Below are 21,587 nucleotides of genomic sequence, written 5' to 3'. Positions count from 1 at the left end.
AACGTGTGGCCTACACGTTAGGCTAGCAATGCCCCTGCTAGCTGAGGTCTGAGTCAGATGCATCTAGGTTAACGTCATAACCGCCGTTAACTACGGTTTTCTAATACGAGCCTCCCAAACCAATTAAAAACATATAATTTCAAATATAACAAATTCTTCAATCTTCAAACATATAATGTATCAAATCAAATCAAATAATATTTTTTCATCCAAATCCTTTTCAATCATATTGTCTCAATCTTAAGGCATTTCAAATATATTTCACAATTTCAAAATAAGTGAGTAACAACAAATACTTCAATGCTTCAAAAATACATATTCGAATAAAATCAAATATTTTAAAATAATATAAACCTTCATCAAACATGCATATAGCCTCATAAAAACATATAGTCTCATGTGCATATTAAAATAAACTTAACAAAGATAAATATTTAGTTCTAATAAATCGATTATTCAATCTAATTTAAAATCCTTTGATAATAATATTTGTAATTATAATTATAAGTTCAAAGCAACGTATATCAAAATAATTATAAATACAAAGCCAACCAATTATAAATGTAAAGCATACTCATAATGTAGTCCCAAGGGACCGAAGATACCAAATCCGGAGTGCCAAATTCAAGGTGAGGAGGATTGAAGTAGAATAAAATGAATGAGCACAGAATTTGGACCGGAGTAGCGACAAGATGGAGCTGGCGATAGTTATGAGAATCTAAAACAGGCAAAACTAAAATCGAATTAAAACAATGACATGATAGATTAAATGGTGGCATAATAGAACATGAAAGCTAGAGCGAAATCAAGGTAAAAGGCTGAACCAGGATAATGACAGGAACGGTTCAGCTACTGCAACACCAACAACTCCGGCGGCAAGGACGATGGTTTAGTTCAGGTACATCCGAACGGCAACAGGAACAGCGTAGCAGCGGATGGTCCCTCCTCCTTGGCATTTCACTCTCTCTGGGAACTCCTATCTTTTTGAAGCTCTAAATCTGCAACAACGACAATGACGGCGAGGCTGGCTTCGACTGCAGCGGCTAGGCGTTTCTTAGCGGCAGAGGCGCGGCGGCCATGGCAATAGCAGCAGTGGAGTTCCAACGGTGGCGGAACCTCCATGCGACCCCTTCTTTATCCACGCGCATTCTGTTTCTCTCCCGGCGACGGTGACAGATCTGGCGGCGCGAAACGGAGGCACGAATAGCGACAATGGTGGCTAGGCTTGACGACGATGACCCTTCCCGCGGCGGCTCTGGGTAGAATGGTGTGTCTTCCCTCTGTTCGCGAACCTCCATGGACGGCGATGATGAAGACCTCGACAGTGACGACGGCGACGCGGGCTCCACGGGACAGTGACACCTCCTTCTCCTCGCGCGGCTCTCTCTCTCTCTCTCTCTCTCTCTCTCTCTCTCTCTCTCTCTCTCTCTCTCTCTCGGTTTTGGCCTTCTTCGTGACGACATGACAGCGGCAACGATGGCAATGATGCCCACCGGTGCCACCTCCCTTCCTTCCTCTTCTCTTCCCTCTCCGGTTCTCCCCATCTTCTCATTTCCCTTTCTGTTCTTTTGTTTCACTGTTGGATAAGGGGTAAGGGCGGCTAGGGTTTTGATGAGTGTATGTGAGGGAGTATGTTATGTCAAAATTAGGGTTAGGATTTTGGTTTGGAAAAAAGAGAAGTAAGGATATTTTAGAAATTTTACAACTTCAAAGGGATGCAACTTCAACTTGCCATTTACTTGATCAAGGCTAATAAAAGAGTCAATAATAGTGAGATTTAATCTTTTTTTAAGTATATCACAAGAATACAATTCGTTAGTTAGTTAGTTTTCTGTTGATTGAGTGTTGTTGAGTTTAGAGAACTAAACTATGATTAAGATAATGACTAAACATTATTGGATTATTTGTTTGTATGATTTTGTTGTGTTTGTGTGCAGAAAATTAATTAATCCACATTGGCTCAAGAAGCATGAAAAATAAGCCCATATTACATCTGGCCCAATATGATTTAAACAAAGCACTTATATCATATGATGAATGGCTATGAAAGCAAGCAATCTGAACAAGGAAGATAAGAAAAGAAATATGGCCCAGTATCAAGTTCAGCTTGAACAAACTATTCATTACAACAATCTTGATCCAAAGATTGAATGGCTAAACTATGAGGAAGAAAGAAAACAAATAAGTCCAAGAACGTAAGCAAGCGCATAATCAAACCAAAGTTCAACGGTGGTCAACATTCAAATATACTCATTCACTTAGACAGGAACTAAGTTATTCAAATTCCATTTCATTGGAACCATCACATGACATTACTTCATTTCAATTGAATTAATTATATTCACTTCATCCACCGAAAAGTCAAACTCTCTCTTCTCTCTCCTCTTTCTTTACTTCGGTCACATCACTCACTTAGCAAGAAAGAAAGAAAGAAAAGGAAAGTGTAGAAGCTATGGAGTTCTGAAGGAAAAAATGATTGTTGCCAAAATGAAGCAAGAAGGAAGGGATACAACCAAGAAGCTAGTCACTCATGGCCAGACCATATTAAAAAGGTAATTTTTCCATTTGTGCTTCATCAAGGATTATTGAAGAAATCAAATGGGTCACAAGCACCATTCTGGAAAATATGAAGAAGGTGAAGTCAATGGTGCTCTGCTTGGAATTTATGATCAATAAACAAACTTGGAGCCAAAGTAAGAATGCACGGCTCAAATTCAAGATTCTTGAAGAAAAATGTTGAAAGAGCAGATTGAAGGTATGGTTGCATGTCACTGCTTCTATCCTCTCTCCCCTCTGTTAATGCCGCTGCTGTATCTATGTATTGGGAGAAGAAAACCAACATGTGCTGAAGAAGTTTTCAAGTCCTGGAAGGTTCACTCCTCTATAATAGGGGTGAATGGTCAAGGATTGAAGCAAGGAGTGAGAGCACACGTTTGGGTTCCCATAGCTCTTTGAGCTGTTTATTCTTCTCCTTCATGGCTATCATTGAATATTTTTTTTCTTAGTTTAATCTGTTTGTGTTTCATTGGTAAAAGAAAAAATATAAAGTTTAGTAAGAAAAAGCCAATGAGTGAAAAAAGGGAGAGAGTTAAAGAAAAATCCATAGTTATCTCAGAAATTCTTTGTATGTATTTCTGTTTTGTTGTCATGATCCTGAGGGGATTCCCTTGGTTAGCAGTTTGCTATTGAAAGCTAGGGTGAGTCCTAGTCAAGTTTAGGTTGGGTTAGTATCTGGACTTGTCGCAGATAGGATTGGGGTAGATCCTAGGGAGAATTGGTGAATGTAATCTTGTTGAAGGATAGTGAAATTCCGTCACTGTTGTGATGGAGACTAGATGTAGGCTACATTGCACAAGGTAGCTGAACCAGGATACATCTGGGTGTCACTTCTTCTTCTCTACTTCAGTTCTGTTTTTGTTATTCAGGAGACAAAATGAAAATGTCTCTCAACTCGATATGAGACAAAAGTAAAAATATCTCCAAAGTTTTTTTGAAAAAGCAAAAGTAATATTTAGCAGAAAAAGAGGCTAAGATTCAACCCCCTTCTCTTAGTCACTGATAACCATCAATTGGTATCAGAGCTTGGTCTCAAAGAGATCAAGCTTCACAGCTTGGAGGAAAGATCCTAATGGCGAACAACATGGGTTCCAACATAGTGGCTTATACTCTGACAGAAGGACAGTTCAACAACAGACCTCCACTCTTCAATGGAAAAAATTATAACTATTGAAAAGAATAAATGAAGATCTTTGTTCAGTCAGTGGATTACAACCTGTAGAAGATAATAATACATGGTACTCAAATCCCTACAAAAACTGGCGCTGATGGTGTTGTCACTCACAAAGCTGAAACGGAATGAAGGTGACACAAAAAAAGTGAAATTAAATGCCTAGGTTGTCAACATGCTGAACCGTGCAATCAGCTTTGAGAAATACTGGAAGGTTTTAAGAAGCAAAACAGCAAAGGAAATCTGGGATAAGCTCCAAGTCACTCATGAGGGCACCACACAAGTAAAAAAAAAACCATAGTTGACATGCTGAGCAAAGAGTATGAGATGCTCTCTATGAAGGAAGGAGAATCAATCGATGACATGTTCAAGAGATTCTCTATCATCATTAATAGCTTAGATGCTATGGGAATTACTCATTCCAAACAGATGCTAGTGAGGAAAGTCTTGAGAAGCTTGACAAGAGAGTGGAAAACTAAGGCTACTGTTATCTTTGAAAGCAGTAACCTTAGTCAAATGACCTATGATGAGCTGAGAGAAAAGTTACTAGCATATGAAATCACTTACATAAAAAAAATGACACAAAAAAGAAAAGATTGGCTCTTAAATCGTGCACTGAATCATTGGATGATGAATCCAGTGACTGTTTATCAGATGACGAGTTTGTATTTTTTGCTAGAAAACTTAGAAGGATGATGATACTCAAAGGAAGAAGCAGAGATGGGAACTCAAACAAACCAAAGAAGGGATGGCTTCTTGGGAGGATCTCTAGATTGACTCAGATAAGAAAGAAGACTCCGAAGATGAAGCACGAATCTGTTTCATGGCTGGTGAAGATCAACAAGAAGAGGTAAATTACTTATCTCTTGATGATGTGCATGTTACTATTGATGATCTCACTCACCATTTTGAAAAATTGTTGAATAAATACAACAAATGCAAATCTGAAAATGAGTTTTTTGAAAGAAAAGGTGAAGGAGACCGAATGTGCCTTTGATTTCATTGAAGAAAATAGATTTTTAAAATCTAAAATTAAAAAGTTCAAAGGAATGCACATTATTGATCTCTCTCAAGAACTTGTTGTTGAAAATAAAAGATTAAACAAAATGATCAAAAGTTTGAATAGTGATTTAGCAAAATTTGCACATAGTTCAAGCAACTTGGACAAATTTCTTGCTAATCAAAGATCTTTGTTTGAAAAATCAGGTTTAGAGTATGTAACAAAAAGGGATAAGTATTGTTTTGGTCCCTAACGTTTAGGGTCAGAATCGAAACTGTCCCCATCGTAATTTTTTATCTAAAATCATCCTTAACGTTTTTTCGTATTAAAATCGTCCTTTTTAATAAAATTTTTTACTTTATTAATAAATTACCCTTATTAATAAAAATATTATAAAATTAAAAAAAAGAAAACACGAGAGGGGGTAGGGGAGAAGGAAAAAGGGGAAGGGCGAGGGCCGAGGGGGCAGGGGAGAAGGGAAAAGGGAGAGGGGGAAGGGGGAGGGGGGACAGTGCCGGCGAAGGGGGAGCTTTCTGCTTCTGCTTGAGCTTCAGCTTCTGCTTCTGTGACTGCTGCGACGCTGGGAAGGGGAGCCCGACACGAGGAGGGTGGCGCGCGAAGGAGAGAGAGGGATCTAAGGCTGAGCTGGGTTCCTACCACCGCCGATCTGCCCAGCCGACGTCGCTCCGTCGCCCACGAGCTGCCAGTGGTTCAGCTTCGTCTACTGCTTCTGCTTCTTCTTTTGCATCTGCTTCTTCTTCTTCTTCTACTGATTTTGCTTCTTCTTCTTCTGCATCTGCTTCTTCTTCTTCTACTACTTTTAATTTCCTATTTTTGATGATTTGTTTTAGGCTACTGGACCAATGATGCATTGTGCAAATGGGAATTTGGTTCAAATATGATACAGCAAAGCAACCAAATGTCATCCATGTACACAAAGTTTGCAGCGATTGGTATGATAACTTAAGAATGTGTTATGTGATTACTATAGCTTCTTGGCATATATATTGTCTAACTGGACTTGTAGGTCAGCTTAACAAAATATATTAATTCTGACTGATTATGGATTGGTTCAAATATTTTGTTTTCTTATTTTATTTTTTCTTTCTTGTATGCATTTTTTAGCATTTTGATTATTGTATATTTTGTATTAGCTTTTTGTTAGTATTTAGACAATAAACATATATAAACATTGGGAATCTAGGGCACCACAAGTTTATTTTGTTGGTGAAACTCTTAAGAATTTGAAGACAGAATTGTCAAGGGCAGCAAAGCTTAAATGCAGCAAATGTGGCCTAAAAGGAGCTGCACTTGGATGCTATGTCAAATCCTACAAAAGAACTTATCATGCTCCTTGTGCAATGAATGTCTCAAATGCTCCTTGATTTTATTTCTGATTAAAAGCAAGAAAGCAAAAACAGAAGCAGAATTGAGAATCGGGAAGCAAGAAGCAAGAAGTAGAAGCAGCAGAAGCAAGAAAGCAAGAAGCAGAAGCAAGAAGCAAAATCAGGAAAGCAAGAAAGCAGAAGCAAGATGCAGAAGCAGAATCAAGAAGCAAGAAGCAGAAGGAGAAATGGGAAGGTGCAGCAGCGAGGCGGCGAGGGGCGAGGTGCAGATGAAGCGGCTAGGTGGCGAGGCGGTGCGACGGCCACGACGACGACGACGGCGGCTCCAAGCTTCACCGCGGCCGTCCCCCTCCCCCTCTCCCCTCCCCCACCCACCCCCACGTCCTTTCCCCTTTACTTTCTCCCCCCCCCCCAACGCGTTCTTTTGTTTTATTTTTTAATTTTATAATTTTTTATTAGAGTAGGGGTCATTTTGGAATAAAATTAAAAATTTTATTAAAAATGACGATTTTAATACGAAAAAAATGTTAAGGATGATTCTAAATAAAAAATTACGATGGGGATGGTTTCGATTCTGATCCTAAACGTTAGGGACCAACACAATACTTATCCCTAACAAAAATGATGCAATTTTTGAAAAAAAATCACTTGCAAAATTCACAGCATCATCTTCAAAAATAAAATCATCTTTTGATAAATCTGGTCTTGGATATTCATCTAACATTGATGCTGACTTTGAAAAGTCATATTTTGATAAAAATGTATCTTATTCAAAATCTGAACCTGCTTCAAATAACTCTGGTCTATGTTACATCTCTAACAATGAGGACGTTTTTAGAAAATCCTTCTTTCACAAAAGAGCCTCACGTTCTAGAAATCCATATGTGTCAAGAAATTCTGGTTTAAGATATTTTGCAAGAGGAGGTACTAATGTTAGAGATGGATCTTTCGAAAGCAATGCACTCTTTTCAAATATCAGAAAATTCAAATCTTTTAATTACCATCAGCATCATACCTTAAATTGTTTTTAGCAACATGCTCACATAAATCACTGTTTTAATTGCAATAAACCTGGTCACTCTTCTTCACAATGCTTTATTGGCAAAAGAAGAGTAGTAAACAAAACATACAAGCTTGTTTGTGATTTTAATGCACTTGGACAACTAAGAATGACTAATTTCAAAGGATCCAAATTAGTTTGAATATCTAAGGTCACTTAAAAGCTTTGTACAATTTTGTCTAGCATCCAAGAAGAAGAAAGACATGTGATATTTGGATAGTAGATGCTCTAGGCACATGACCGAAAAGTTCACATTCTTCGTCAAGCTTGATAAATACGATGGAGGCTTTGTGACTTTTGGTGACAATGGTAAAGGAAAAGTTGTGGCCATAGGTAATGTTGGTAAGAGTTTCTCAACTTTCATTAATGATGTATTTTTTAGTTGATGGATTGAAACACAATCTTCTAAGCATTAGTCAATTGTATGATTTATGTTATTTGGTTATTTTCAAAAAATTGGAATGCTTGGTGGTGTGTGAAAAAAAATCGAAAATATTATTTGAAGCTAAAAGATACTATAATGTGTATGGACAAACTTTAGAGGAATTAAAAGAACAAAATGTAGCTTGTTTTACTTCCATGAAATCTGAAAATTGGTTATGGCACAAGAAATTGGGACATGAAAGCATGTTTTAAATTTCTAAGCGTGTGAAAAAGAATTTGGTTAGAGGTCTTCCTAAAATAAAATTTGACAAAGACATCACTTGTGATGCATGTCAATTGGGTGAACAAACTAAAAATTATTTCAAACCCAAGGATGACATCTCAACCAAAAGACCATTAGAAATGCTACATATTGATCTTTTTAGTCCTACAAGGACTCAAAGTCTTGGTGGTAAGCACTATAGCTTAGTGGTGTTTGATGACTATACTAAGTTTGGATGGATTCATTTCTTGGCTCATAAAAATATTGCTTTCATTGCTTTTTCAACTCTATGCAAAAAGATTCAAAATGAAAAAATTTGAAAATTATTTCCACAAGAAGTGACCATGAAAAAGAATTTTGAAATTCAAGACTTTGAATCATTTTGTAATGAATTTGAAATTTTACATAATTTTTTATATCCTAAAATACCTCAACAAAATGGAGTTGTTGAAAGGAGAAATCGAAGCCTTCAAGAAATGGCTAGGGCTATGCTTTGTGAAAATGAAATTCCTAAATTCCTTTGGGATGAAGCTATAAACATAGCTTGTTACATTTTGAATCAAACTATCATTAGAAATTTTTTAAAGAAAACGCCATATGAGCTTTGGAAAGGAGTACCACCCAATCTTAGGTACTTTTATACTTTTGGATGCAAATGTTTTGTGTTAAAAACTAAAGATAATCTTGAAACTTTTGATCCAAAATCTTATGAAGATGTCTTTGTTGGACAATCAACCACTAATAAAGCTTATAGAGTTTACATCAAGGAATATAGAATAATTGAGGAGTCCATATATGCCACTTTTTGTAATTCTAACTCCATTTCAAGTGTTGCTGAGAAAATTGATGCAGGAACTGAGATTGTCCAAAATTCAGATAGAACTAAAAAAAAACTGAACTTACAATGGAAGATGCTGCTCACGATTCTATAGACCAGAATTCAGGAGACGATTCTATTTTGTCTCCTCCTCATATAGAGATTTCTGAAAATCTCAACAAAATTGATCTTATTCGTACTCAACCTGAGATCACCTCACCAAAGCCAAAAGAATGAAAGTTCTTGAAGAACTATCCACATGAATTCATCATTAAAGATCCTTTTTGGATAAAGACAATAGAGGAAGAGCTGGTCTAATTTGAGAAAAATGAGGTCTGGACTCTAGTGCCTTATCCGAATGATAAGAAGGTAACATGTATCAAATAGATCTTTAAAAATAAATTGGGTGAGCATGGTAGTGTTGTTAGAAATAAAGCTAGATTAGTAGCTCAAGGGTTTAATCAAGAGGAGAAAACTGACTTTGATGAGTCATTTACTCTGGTAACTAGAATGAAAGCAATAAGATTATTAACTGTCTATACTGCCCATAAAGGATTTAAATTCTTCCAAATGGATGTTATGTGTGCCTTTTTTGAATGGTTTTATTGATAGGGAAGTATACGTAACTCAACCCCCGATTTTGAAAATAAAGATTTTTCAAACCATGTTTTTAAACCTTTTTTTAAAGCTCTTTATGGTTTGAGACAAGTTCCAAGAGCTTGGCATGAAAGACTTAGCTCTTTCTTATTGAAAAATGGCTTTCAAAGGGGTTCTACGGATTTTACTCTTTTCATTAAAGAATCTAATGATCATTTCATACTTGTTCAAGTTTAAGTGGATGACATTATGTTTGGATCGGCACATGAAGCCTTGTGTGATGAATTTGGAAAATTAATTACTAGTGAGTTTGATATGAGTATGATGAACTCATATTCTTTCTAGGACTCCAAATCAAACAAACTCCTAGTAGAATTTTTGCACACCAAGGTAAATATGCCAATGAGTTAGTAAAGAAATTTGGTTTAGAAAATTCCAAACCAATGAGTACACCTATGCATCCAAATTCCAAACTTGAAAAGGATGAAAAAGGAAAAGATGTTGATAAAATAAGGTACATATAGAGGAATGATAGGATTTCTCATGAATTTGTCTTCCTCTAGACCAGATATTATTTATAATGTGGGTGTGTGTTCTAGATTTCAATCACAACCCAAAGAATCATATCTTTCTGCTGTGAAAAAGATCATTAGATACATTAATTATGCTGTTGATTATGGTCTTTGGTATTCTAAAACTTATGTATTCTGTATAGTTGGGTATTGTGATGCAGATTTTACTAGAGATCATGTGAATAGAAGAAGCATTTCAGGGATTTATTGCCTTATTGGACAATCCTTGAATGTGTGATCATACAAGATGCAAGCCACTATTGCTTTGTCAATGGTTGAGGCCGAATATATATCAACTTCCTCTTGTTGTTCTCAATTGACTTGGTTTAAAACACAACTTGCACATTACAAATTGCAAGTCAATAGTATCCCTCTGTTTTGTGACAATTTGAGTGCAATAAATTTTTAAAAAAAAAATTCTATTTTACACTCAAGAACTAAGCACATTGAAGTAAAATTTCATTCCATAAAAGAACATGTGCAAAAGGGAACAATTGACATACAATTTGTGAAATCTGAGGATCAATCGGTTGATATTTTTACAAAACCTCTATGTGAAGATAGATTTTTAAAATTGAGAATTACTCTAGGGACTGTTGATTGCTGAGTTTTTTAATTAAACATGCTTAAAAATTTTTTTGGGTGTTTTTCAGGTCGCAGGAAGACAAAACTGGATAGATGATGACTCTCTCTAGATTTCATGAAGTTTAGACTATGTGTTGATAATTTTAAATGAATCTGGATCTGAACTAAATCCTTGGTGGTCAAATGTGTTTTTTTAAAACCACCACTAAGCCCAAGAGAAAGTTGTTTTGTTTTATGAAGTGGGCCTCATTTCTTGTTTTGATCACTTACACCAAAAGGCAATATTTGTATTCATCATTTTTCAAGTCAAATCAGTTTTAAATTCTTTTCAACTTTTATTTGGCTTGTCATTTCAAAACTACTTGCATTATTTTTAAAATTCAAAATACCTTGAATCTCATTTTATTAAATTGGTTTGTGTTTTTAAAGAATTTTTTAGCATTTAAAGCAGTTATTATGATAACTTCTCATCTTCTCCACTACTCCCATTTTTCTTTATATATAGAATATTTTTAACTTGTATTTTTTAGTATTTTAGTATTGATCTTAGCAATAAAATTTAAGACAGAATTTTATATCTTAAGGGTAGTGGTGCTGTAAAGTAATCTAAGAAAAAGGGCACAAAGGCAACCAAGGACACGATTTTGAAAAAAGAAGAAGATCCTCTTGCAACCGAGGATGAGGGATCTGATGTCTAGTCCTGTTTGATGCTACTGTTTTCTTACAATTTTTTATGACACTAACGATATTACTTATTTTGCACTTGTGGATTGTATATTGAACTATTTTTTGTAGGTTTACCCTCCTTGATAACAAAAAAGGGAGTAAGTATTGTGTGAAAATAATTTGAAATAGTTATATTGAAACTGTTGAACTTCTGATGCTTGAGACTGGCTGCAAATTTTATTTGTTTTAAACCATTATTTCATGCAGCTATGATTATGTATATTGCTCTGATTGTGAATATTGCTTATACTTATAGCTTTTGTTTTGGTATCTGAGTTTTCTGCTCCATGATGTTGCTGCGGAAAAATTATTTCTGAAACATTGGTTTATCATAAGTTTTTGTTCTATTTCTGGATTTTAGTTGTTGAACTCTGTTGATGACTATAACTTAACTTTTATACTTTTACCTGCTCTACACTTTCTGCATATGTTGAACTGTTTCTCCATGCAAGTGTCCCTCCTTAATGACAAAAGGGAGAGAAAGGCTGCTGTCTGTTTCTATCTTGATCTATGATGATGATGTTTGAAACTGCTGTTTATAATGTGTGTTTAAAAATATGCAGCTTGATCTAGTTGTGAATATTGTTTGTAACTTAGCATTTGAGATTTTGAATAAATAGCTTTTAATTAATATTTGGATTAGCTCTGATTCATGCTTGTTTCAAGGCTGGATGATGATATTTGTGAATTGATAATAGCCTTACAAACTTTGACATATGATCAAACATGTTCCTTAAGATACAAAACTATTTGAAAATTATTGGATGTTTGGCATTATTTATGTGAAAAGCTTGTTGGTATCAGGTTATGAAAAGCAAACATTCAAGGAGAGTTTGGAGATCAAAAGAAAAGGGGAGCTTCAAACCAAAGGAAACATCAAAGGAAAATCTCTAAAAACTCCTCTCATTCAATTTCAATTCATTTAACAATGTTTGTCATCAAGAAAAAAATTGTTGAGTTTAGAGAACTAAACTATGATTAAGATGATGACTAAACATTATTGGGTTATTTGTTTATATGATTTGTTGTGTTTGTGTGTAGAAAATTAATTAATTCACATTGGTCCAAGTAGTATGAAAAACAAGCCCATATTACATCTGGCCTAATATGATTTAAACAAAGCACTCATATCATATGATAAATGGCTATGATAGCAAGTAATCTAAACAAGGAAGATAAGAAAAGAAATATGGCCCCATATCAAGTCAGTTTAAACAAACTATTCATTCCAACAATCTTGATCCAAAGATTGAATGGTTAAACCATCAGGAAGGAAGAAAACAAATAAGCCCAAAAACATAAGCAAGCCCATAATCAAACCAAAGTTTAATGGTGGTCAACATTCAAATCTACTCATTCATTTAGACAGTAACTAAGTGATTCAAATTCCATTTCATTGGAAGCATCACATGACATTACTTCATTTCAATTGAATTAATTACATTCACTTCATCCACCAAAAAGCCAAACTCTCTCTTCTCTCTCCTCTTTCTTCACTTTGGTCACATCACTCACTTAGCAAGAAAGAAAGAAAGGAAGGAAAAGTGTAGAGAGTATGGAGTTTTAAAGGAAAAAAAGCTTGTTGTCAAAACGAAGCAAGAAGGAAGGGATACAACCAAGAAGCTAGTCACTCACGGCCAAACCATATTAAAATGGTGATTTTTTCATTTGTGCTTCATCAAGGATTATTGAAGAAATCAACTGGGTCACAAGCACTGTTCTGAAAAATATGAAGAAAGTAAAGTTAATAGTGCTCTGCTTAGAATTTATGATCAATAAACAAACTTGGATTCAAAGTAAGAATGCACGGCTCAAATTTAAGATTCTTGAAGAAAAATGTTGAAAGAGCATATTGAATGTATGATTGCATGTCACTGCTTCTACCCTCTCTCTCCTCTGTGAATGCCGCTGCTGCATCTGTGTATTGGGAGAAGAGAACCAACATGTGCTGAAGAAGTTTTCAAGCCTGGAAGGTTCACTCCTCTATAATAGGGGTGAACAACCAAGGATTGGAGCAAGGAATGAGAGCACACGTTTGGGTTCTCATAGCTCTTTGAGCTGTTTATTCTTCTCGTTCATGGTTATCATTGAATATTTTTTTCTCAATTTAGTCTGTCTGTGTTTCATTGGTAAAAGGCAAAATGTGAAGTTTTGTAAGAAAAAACCAATGAGTAGAAAAAGGCAGAGAGTTAAAGAAAAAACCATAGTTATCTCAGAAATTCTTTGTATGTATTTCTGTTTTGTTCTCATAATCTTGAGGGGATTCCCTTATAAGTTGGATTATCACTTTACTTTTGAAAATTAGGGTGAGTCTTAGTCAAGTTCAGATTGGGTTAGTATTTGGACTTGTCCCAGATAGGATTGGAGTAGATCCTAGGGAGAATTGGTGAATGTTATCTTGTTGAAAAATAGTGAAATTCTGTCACTGTTGTGATGGAGACTGGATGTAGGCTACATTGCACAAGGTAGCTGAACCAGGATACATCTAGATGTTACTTCTTCTTCTCTACTTCAATTTTGTTTTTGTTATTTAGGAGACAAAATGAAAATGTCTCTCAACTCGATATGAGACAAAAGTAAAAATATTTCCAAAAATTCTTTGAAAAAGCAAAAGTAATATTTAGCAAAAAAAAAAAATAAAATTAAACCCCTTCTCTTGGTCACTAATAACCATCAAGTGCTAATGTCACACGTTACATTGGCTGATTGGCATTTGACATTGCCATACGTAGTAGTATTCTAACACAGCTTTGCTGTTCCAAAATCAGATCCAAAAGAACGAAGGAATGAATGAATGAATGATATGTGTGCCGTGTTCTTCACTTGATTCATCCTATATATGGCTGTGGCGTGCTGCTGAACTGCAACTGTATTATCAAGTCTCGTGTTGAAGCAAAAATAACAAAAGCATTGAGTTGGTTGAAAATAATCATAGGTTGATTTCACTGTCAAACACTAATATTAGAGCCTGAACAATTATTTTCTGTAGTCTTCATTTTCCTCTCAAATGTCATTGTTTATATATTATGTGGAAGATTTTGAGTCAGTATCTAAGAGACTAAGATTATTATAATGAACCAATAAATAACACAAAAACCAGCCACTGAGTTATGCCGTGTTCTACACTTGAAAGAACCCTTCAATTCATCCTATGGCTATGATGCAATGCTCCAGTCGAACTCAATGAGTCTTGACTTCACTATCAAAATCACTACAAAATTTACCTTCTTTTATTCATTGCTATTTTATATTAACAAAGTAAACATTAACATGACATGTTTGTGGTTACTATGCTTATAATAGATTAAAAGTATAATTCATATATCACAAACTGTAGTGTCTTGAACTTCTGATCATCAATTCAAAAGCAGTGGTTTTTGTGATAGCACAAACATATGACTGAAACATTAAGACAAAAGACTATCTGCTGATAAAACATTAATTACCATGGGAATTACATTAGCTTCTTTCTTGTACCTTGTTATATATCTCAACACCACCGAGAACAATTGAAAGAATTTGAAACGCACTAAACAGAAGACAAACATATAAACTGAAAAACATAAAGACACATCAATATTGTTTCCCAGTGCAGAAGAGAATTTACATAGAAATAGAGGTTGTCGGACAAGGAGGAATAGCTACATCAGTAACCCCTTCTAACATCAACACCACACTCTTCATTGTTGGCCGGAGAGCAGGCTCATCTTGGATACACCATAGTGCCACCTTCACCATATTTTCCAAAACATTCTTATCCACTATTTCCCTGGGAACTAGCTTATGCAACTCTTTAGCAACAAAGCAGTTATAGGTCCAGCTAGAGAGAAGAATCTCCTCTGGTACAGAAACACTAATTTCGATGTTCCTTCTGCAGCATATAACTTCCAGCAGCACAACACCATAGCTGTAAACATCTGCCTTCACTGATATTGGGGTGTTCTTGTGCCATTCTGGAGCCACATACCCTCTTGTCCCTCTAATCCCTGTGAAGGTTCTTGTTTGATCTGGCATTAAGAGTTTTGCTAGACCAAAATCAGATATTTTTGCAGTCCAAAATTCATCCATCAAGATATTTTGAGGCTTTATGTCACAGTGAATAATGGGTGCCTCACACTCTTCATGGAGATAAAGGATCCCTCTTGCAATATCCAGTGCTATTCTCACTCTCTCATCCCAATCTGGACGCTTTTCACCCCCAAAGATGAGCTTTCCAAGGGAACCATTACTCATGTATTCATAGACCAGAAGCCTCTTGGGACCCTCGGCACAAAATCCCAGCAAGCGAACAAGGTTCCTGTGATGTGTTTTTCCGATGGCTCGCACCTCTGCTTGGAACTCTCTTTCTCCTTCTTCAACTAGCTTCTCTAGTCTCTTCACTGCAATGGATCTTCTACTTTTGTATAAGCTGCCTTTGTAGACTGCTCCAAAAGAACCCTTACCCAGCTCTTGCTTGAAACCATTTGTTGCCCGCTTCAGTTCACTGTATGAAAATCTTCTCAAGGCCACTTCTTCATTTAGGCCTAAGTTCCCAGTCTCCATCTGCCTCTGAAGCCTTAGAACTCGAATCTTGTAAATCAGGTGGCAAGAGATGGCGATCATTGAGCATAAAAGAAGAGTGAACACCGATGTGATGACAATGATAGTGACAACTGCTTTGTTGCTAGTACTCCTGATTGGGAGAGGCATGAATACATCATTAGGATTCCTGTTTTTATGGGTGATATTTCCCACCTTTAAGAACATTGTGTTGGCTGAGAACCCTTCAACTCTCCTTGAGACATATCTGAAAGGCATCCCTTGTTTCAAGCAGTTCCCGTTCTCATAAAGGGCACCCCAACAGTTGCAATCAGCCAAACAAGAATCAGAGCATTCTTCTTGGTGCTCCATATAGGCCCCAAAATAAGCGTGATCCTCCCATTGAATATCTAGCATTGTGACCATGTTATAATAGGATGCAGCTGCGCTGCCTTTCTCACCTCTACACTCTGCAATTGAGAAGTTCCTTTTGCAGCCAAGAGTGCGTTGATCTGGCTCTATAAAGTCGAAACCTTCAAGACAATAGCAGTCCGGTTTGTCGTCGTTGAATGTACAGTAGCTGTTAAAGCCACAGTAACCCTTTACCTCACATCCGTCATCCCATGGCCACTGTAAAACTTTCTTGGACTCACTACCTTTATCATGAGCATACAGCCTGAAAACCCCATCAGGATCCAGGGTTGCACGATAAATGGTCTGGTTGCTGCCGACACTATCGCCAGAATAAGGTCCATAATGGCTCGAAATAACACTATTGCTACCATTCTTGGACACCAGCAAACCTGTTTTGTTGAGGTAAAGATAAGCTTTGCCTTTGACTATCTTATCACCAAGGTATATATCTGACGGCCAGTAAGCATCCCTCCTCGTGTCAGTTGTGAATTCTGGATACAGACTGAAGTCTCCATCATCCTGCATCTTGAGGCGAAATCGTCCACTTGAGTGATTGGTATCTGAAGAACTAGACAACAATTGACCTCCAGAAGGTAGAGATTGACCACCCAACATAGTGTCAGTTGGGTAATCGAAACTCTGCCATATGACACCCTTAGTCTGGTTATATAGTACAAAGTTTCCAGAATCGAGCATGGAAGCGGAGGAAGCGATTGCATTGGCAATAAGCTTCTGTTTTCCTTGCTCTGTTTGCACAACAAATTTACCTTGTGCAGTCAGCTGTAGAGTTGCATTTGAAGTAACTGGTGGATCGTCTCGGTTTGCAGTCCATACCACCGTATTGTTCTTCGCATCAACCAACCAGATTCCAACGGCATAGCCACTACCTTGCTTATAAAAGCCAAATGCAAATTGGCCAGAAGAAGAGGACCAGTGAGTAGGGTAAGTAGCAGGGTGAAGTAAGGAACCTGGTGTTATGTTTGTTAGCTGGAACTTGTGTTTCTGTTGTTCTTCCTACATAACATAAGAACAAGAGCAATAGGAAGATACCAATGGCACTTGCAGAAAGAGTATTCATAACTACTCAAATCAGCACTTTGGTCTTGATAACAAGAGATGCAAACTGGCTCATAACATCATTGCCTTTCGTGCTTTGAACTTTATAGGAAATGCCATACAAAGACCTTGCTTCATCTATAACCACTCAAATCAACATCAAGTGGAAAACTATCAATGGTGCAAACAAATAAGACCAAAATTTTCTTGGACCAGTTGTGGAAAAACACCTAGTGAAGAAAAGCCTAAGAAGCTTTCTAACTAGACAATGAACGTCAATCTTCATTATCACACATTTGCAGTATCTTCCACGGTCTTTAGACCTAGTAAACAAGGAACTCATACATCATTTTATTAAAGCTCAATGAGACCATGGACTCGGTCAAAGTTTCGAGTTAGTGAATCCCCTGTTGAACCGCATAAATCAATATGAATATAACATGTAAATTACCTATGTAATGCAGGGGAAGATTCATCGATTTAAATCCAAAGTGTTGAGAAATGAAAAACTATTATTATGTTGTGAATCTCCACCGGCATACATGTAAAATATAATTTATAAACAACTGTTATTATTAATGCAATATGAAAACATAAATCTTTCTTTTTATGTACTCCCATCGATGGCACGACAAGTACAAACGCTACACACAACATGCATGACAAGAACAACATAAAAATGGACTGTGGTGTCCCTAGATTATTCAACAAAGAAGGCTGGAGAGGGAGGAACCGGAATATCTTTCAGTCCTTCCAACATTAAGATCACATCCTTCATTGTGGGACGAAGAGATGGTTTGTCTTGAACACACCACAACCCCAACTTCACCATTCTTTCCAGTATTTTCCAATCTACATCTTTGCCTTCATCATCTGCCGCAAGCTTATTCAACTGCCCCGCCGCATAGCATTTATATACCCAGCTGGAAAGAACTATCTCTTCTGGCGATGCAACATTCATATCAATACTGCTTCTACGGCATGCAATCTCCAGTAACACCACCCCAAAACTATAAACATCAGCTTTAACCGACACTGATTCATCCTTCTGCCATTCAGGCGCCAAGTACCTACTTCTCTTGTCATCCATTTTCTTCATTCTTGAATAGCTGGGTTTCAACAGCCTTGCAAATCCAAAATCGGATATCTTTGCAGTCCACACTTCATCCATGAGTATATTCTGAGGCTTTATGTTGCAGTGGATAATCCGAACATCACACTTCTCATGCAGATATAAGACTCCTCTAGCCACGTCTAATGCAATCTTTAATCTCTCTTTCCAAGCCATAGTCATATGAGACTTGAAGAGAAGATCTGCAAGAGACCCATTGCTGAGATATTCAAAAACAAGAAGCTTCCTAGATCCATCAATGCAGAAACCAATGAGCTTCACCAGATTTTTATGATGAGTTCGAGCAATGGCAGTGATTTCTGCTTGGAATTCCCTCTCCCCTTCATCAACAAATTTTTCAAGTCTCCTCACAGCAACCGTTCTGTTACTGTCACCTATTGTGCCTCTATAAACCGCTCCAAAAGATCCTCTGCCTATCTCCTCTGCAAAGCCTCCAGTTGATTTCACAAGTTCATCAAAGGAAAATGAACGCAAGGAACATTCTTCTACAAATCCCAGATTTTCACTTGCAGATAATATTGCATACCTATGAACTTGACGCCTGTAAATAATGAAAATATACAATACGAAGACCAAACCGAAAAACGAAATCCAACCCAGGGTAAAGGACAGAATCATTATAAGACTTCTCTTGTCATCAACAAAGAGGCAGGGCTTTGTTGGAGATAGAGCAGTTTGGTTTAAAGTAGGACTTAGGACAATTCCTGAAGGCATCTTCAAGAAGGCCGTCGTTGATGCATCTTTAAAGCTTCTGCCATATAGAAGTGGAAGCTTATATTTTTCGCAGATGTCGCTCTTATATAACACCGCCCTGCAATCACAGTCTTTCTGACAAGACTTCTTGCAAGTTTCCATCTCCATTGGCACAACCAAATAAGGAGAACCACCCCAGTAGATATCCTTCAAGGAAGTCATATTGTACATCGTTGTTGGGTCCTCTATGCTCTCACAATTATCTTTGCTGTGGTTCTGTTCGCAGTCGAGAAACCTGGTATCGTTACCACCACTCTTGATACGGATGAAACCAGGATAACACTGACACATGGCTTTGTCGCTCTTGATGAAGCAGTAACTGTTCAAGCCACAAAGCGGGACTTGACATTTATCCCCCTCCATGGCTTTCCACAGCGTTTGCACACCTGAGCTAGTATTTCCCTTGAATTGGTGAGCATACAATCTGAAGTTCCCATCTTCATCAAGTGTAGCACGGTAGATAAAAGTTGCATTCTTTGACTTGTCTGTGAGGTTCTTGCTACTAGCTAAACACTCTAGTTCAGAACCAGAGGAATAATCTTGTAGGCAAAGCGAACCTTCAATGCTAAGACTGAGCTGTAGATAACCATAACCTTCAAAGTATGTGTTTTTAGCCCAATAAGCATCCTCCGGTTCACATGTGCTGTTCACACGGCAAGCAGCTAGGTGTACATAATCAAACTGCCTTCTTAGCCAAAAATGTCCACTCGAATGGTCTGATTGTGACACACTAGAGACCAGCTTCGCTCCACTTGTCAAATTCTGGCCACCTAATATGGTGTCACTTGGCATTGAGTTATGGAAACTACTCCATAACATACTAAAATTCTTATCATAAAGCACAAAGTTGCCAGAATCAAGCATAGATGCTGAAGCCACTTCTACTTTAGCCTGATATAAATAATAAAGTGGAGTGAGAAACTCTGGGTCTTCATTTCCTTGCAGAAGAAGTAGCCCGCCTTCTTTGGTCAATCTCAATGTGGAATTTGAAGGCACTGATGGACTATCACGATTATGAGTCCACATAATTGTGTGGTTAGGTTGATTAAGCAGCCATATTCCAACAGCATAGCTATTACCATGGGGGTAAAAGCCAAAAGCAAAGAGGCCAGAACGTGATGCCCATGAAGCGTGCGTGCCTGTAGGAGATATCACAGACCCTATAGAAATGAGGTGAGTGTGGTTTGTCTCAGCTGTGGTTTCATTTGCAAATAGCATCAACAACACTAGCAATAACAGAGCAGGTGTTGATGCCATAGGATTTTGTGTAGTCTTAACTATTCTGAAATGAGAATGATTCTTAGTGATGAACTCACTAGCCAAAACACAACAGTTAAGTAAGGCTCAGGTTCCATTACAGGAGTTGACTGACTCTCATGCATTGCTGAGTCTCACTCCCAAATTCCACACATGATGCAGAAAGGAGTGGTCCACACTCCACATTCCGTGTGGAAATTAAAATCATGCAATATGCATCAAGTCATTAGCCGTGTCATGCAGGAAATTGGTTCCAAATCTTGGACACAAAACTAGCGAGTCCTCTAAGAATTAACTTTGTCTTTACTCATTGTTGACTTAAGCCAATCTTTATATCTGAGAAATTATACTTACAAATCCAGATTTGCCTAAACTACACCCAATTCCTCCTTGGTTTTTCAATATATATTAACCCCCTTAATATGGTTTGTTTTAATATAAAATACCAAAATTATCCTTGCACTCATCTTCAACTCCTCCTGCTCCGCCCTACCCCACAGTCCCACACTCACCCTCCTCCACTCCCTTTCCCACCACCACCAGCACCGTCAGCAACACTCTACATTATCTTTCATTGCATGAATTTGAGAATGAAAAAAAAAAAAAAAAAAGAAATAACATCACGCACATTAACATGATACTGACAGCAAAAAGAATTACAACTAAGAATTAACTGAACTAAAAGCTCAAACAGCGAAATTCACACATTAAAAAAATAAAATAAAAAGAGTAAAAATTATAAGTTGAAAAAGAAAGACCTGAATGCGATTTTCTCAAGCGTGGAACAAACAATACCGTTGATTATGATGTCAAAATTACAGAAATTAATTGAAACTGCAGTGGGATCGATGCATGATAAATCAAGGTATATTTTAATAAGAATTATATTATTTAAAATTAATTAAAATATATATATAAAGTAATGTTAAATTTGATATGTGTTTTAATATAAAAATTTTTGAAATTAAAGTTATATAAAGTTATATTTTTATTTGTTTTTATTTTTGTATTTATTTTAATTGAGGAATTTAGTTTTTTATATAATATTTATATTTTTTTATTTTTAGTTATTGTTGAGTTGTTTTTTTTTTTTTTTGATACGTTCTCACCACGATATATTTATTTTGAATTGTTGATTTATATATATTTTTTATTATTTTTTTATTTTTGTATATATGTATTTCATCTGTGTTTTGAATTTGTTTATTTTTTCTTAATCTCTTGATTGGTATATCATCTTTGTTCGATGATATTAATATCGATGAAGTTAGTTTCTATAGTCAATAAAAAATATAAATGAGCAATGTAAATAATATTTTGAATAATTAAAATTTTTGTAGTATTATTTATTTTATTTATTGTAATAATAATTGAGCCTTAA

At 36.5% G+C, this 21,587-nt stretch overlaps 2 protein-coding genes across 2 annotated transcripts; both read right to left on the bottom strand.

Annotated features, from left to right (window-relative positions):
- Nucleotides 1–14,483: 14,483 nt before the first annotated feature.
- Nucleotides 14,484–17,419, bottom strand: LOC112707609 (G-type lectin S-receptor-like serine/threonine-protein kinase LECRK2). The gene has a single exon (XM_072210983.1). The coding sequence runs from the start codon at nucleotides 16,702–16,704 to the stop codon at nucleotides 14,680–14,682; it is 2,025 nt and encodes a 674-aa protein (XP_072067084.1). The 5' UTR covers nucleotides 16,705–17,419; the 3' UTR covers nucleotides 14,484–14,679.
- Nucleotides 17,420–17,764: 345 nt separating this feature from the next.
- LOC112707603 (G-type lectin S-receptor-like serine/threonine-protein kinase LECRK2) lies at nucleotides 17,765–20,206 on the bottom strand. The gene has a single exon (XM_025759408.3). It carries the CDS (start codon nucleotides 20,204–20,206, stop codon nucleotides 17,765–17,767), a length of 2,442 nt encoding a protein of 813 aa, XP_025615193.1.
- Between the last annotated feature and the right edge of the window lie 1,381 nt (nucleotides 20,207–21,587).

Source organism: Arachis hypogaea, chromosome 1 (assembly GCF_003086295.3).
Source record: "Arachis hypogaea cultivar Tifrunner chromosome 1, arahy.Tifrunner.gnm2.J5K5, whole genome shotgun sequence".
In the NCBI taxonomy this organism is placed as follows: Eukaryota; Viridiplantae; Streptophyta; class Magnoliopsida; order Fabales; family Fabaceae; genus Arachis; species Arachis hypogaea.
This window is presented reverse-complemented; position numbering and strand designations above follow the sequence as displayed.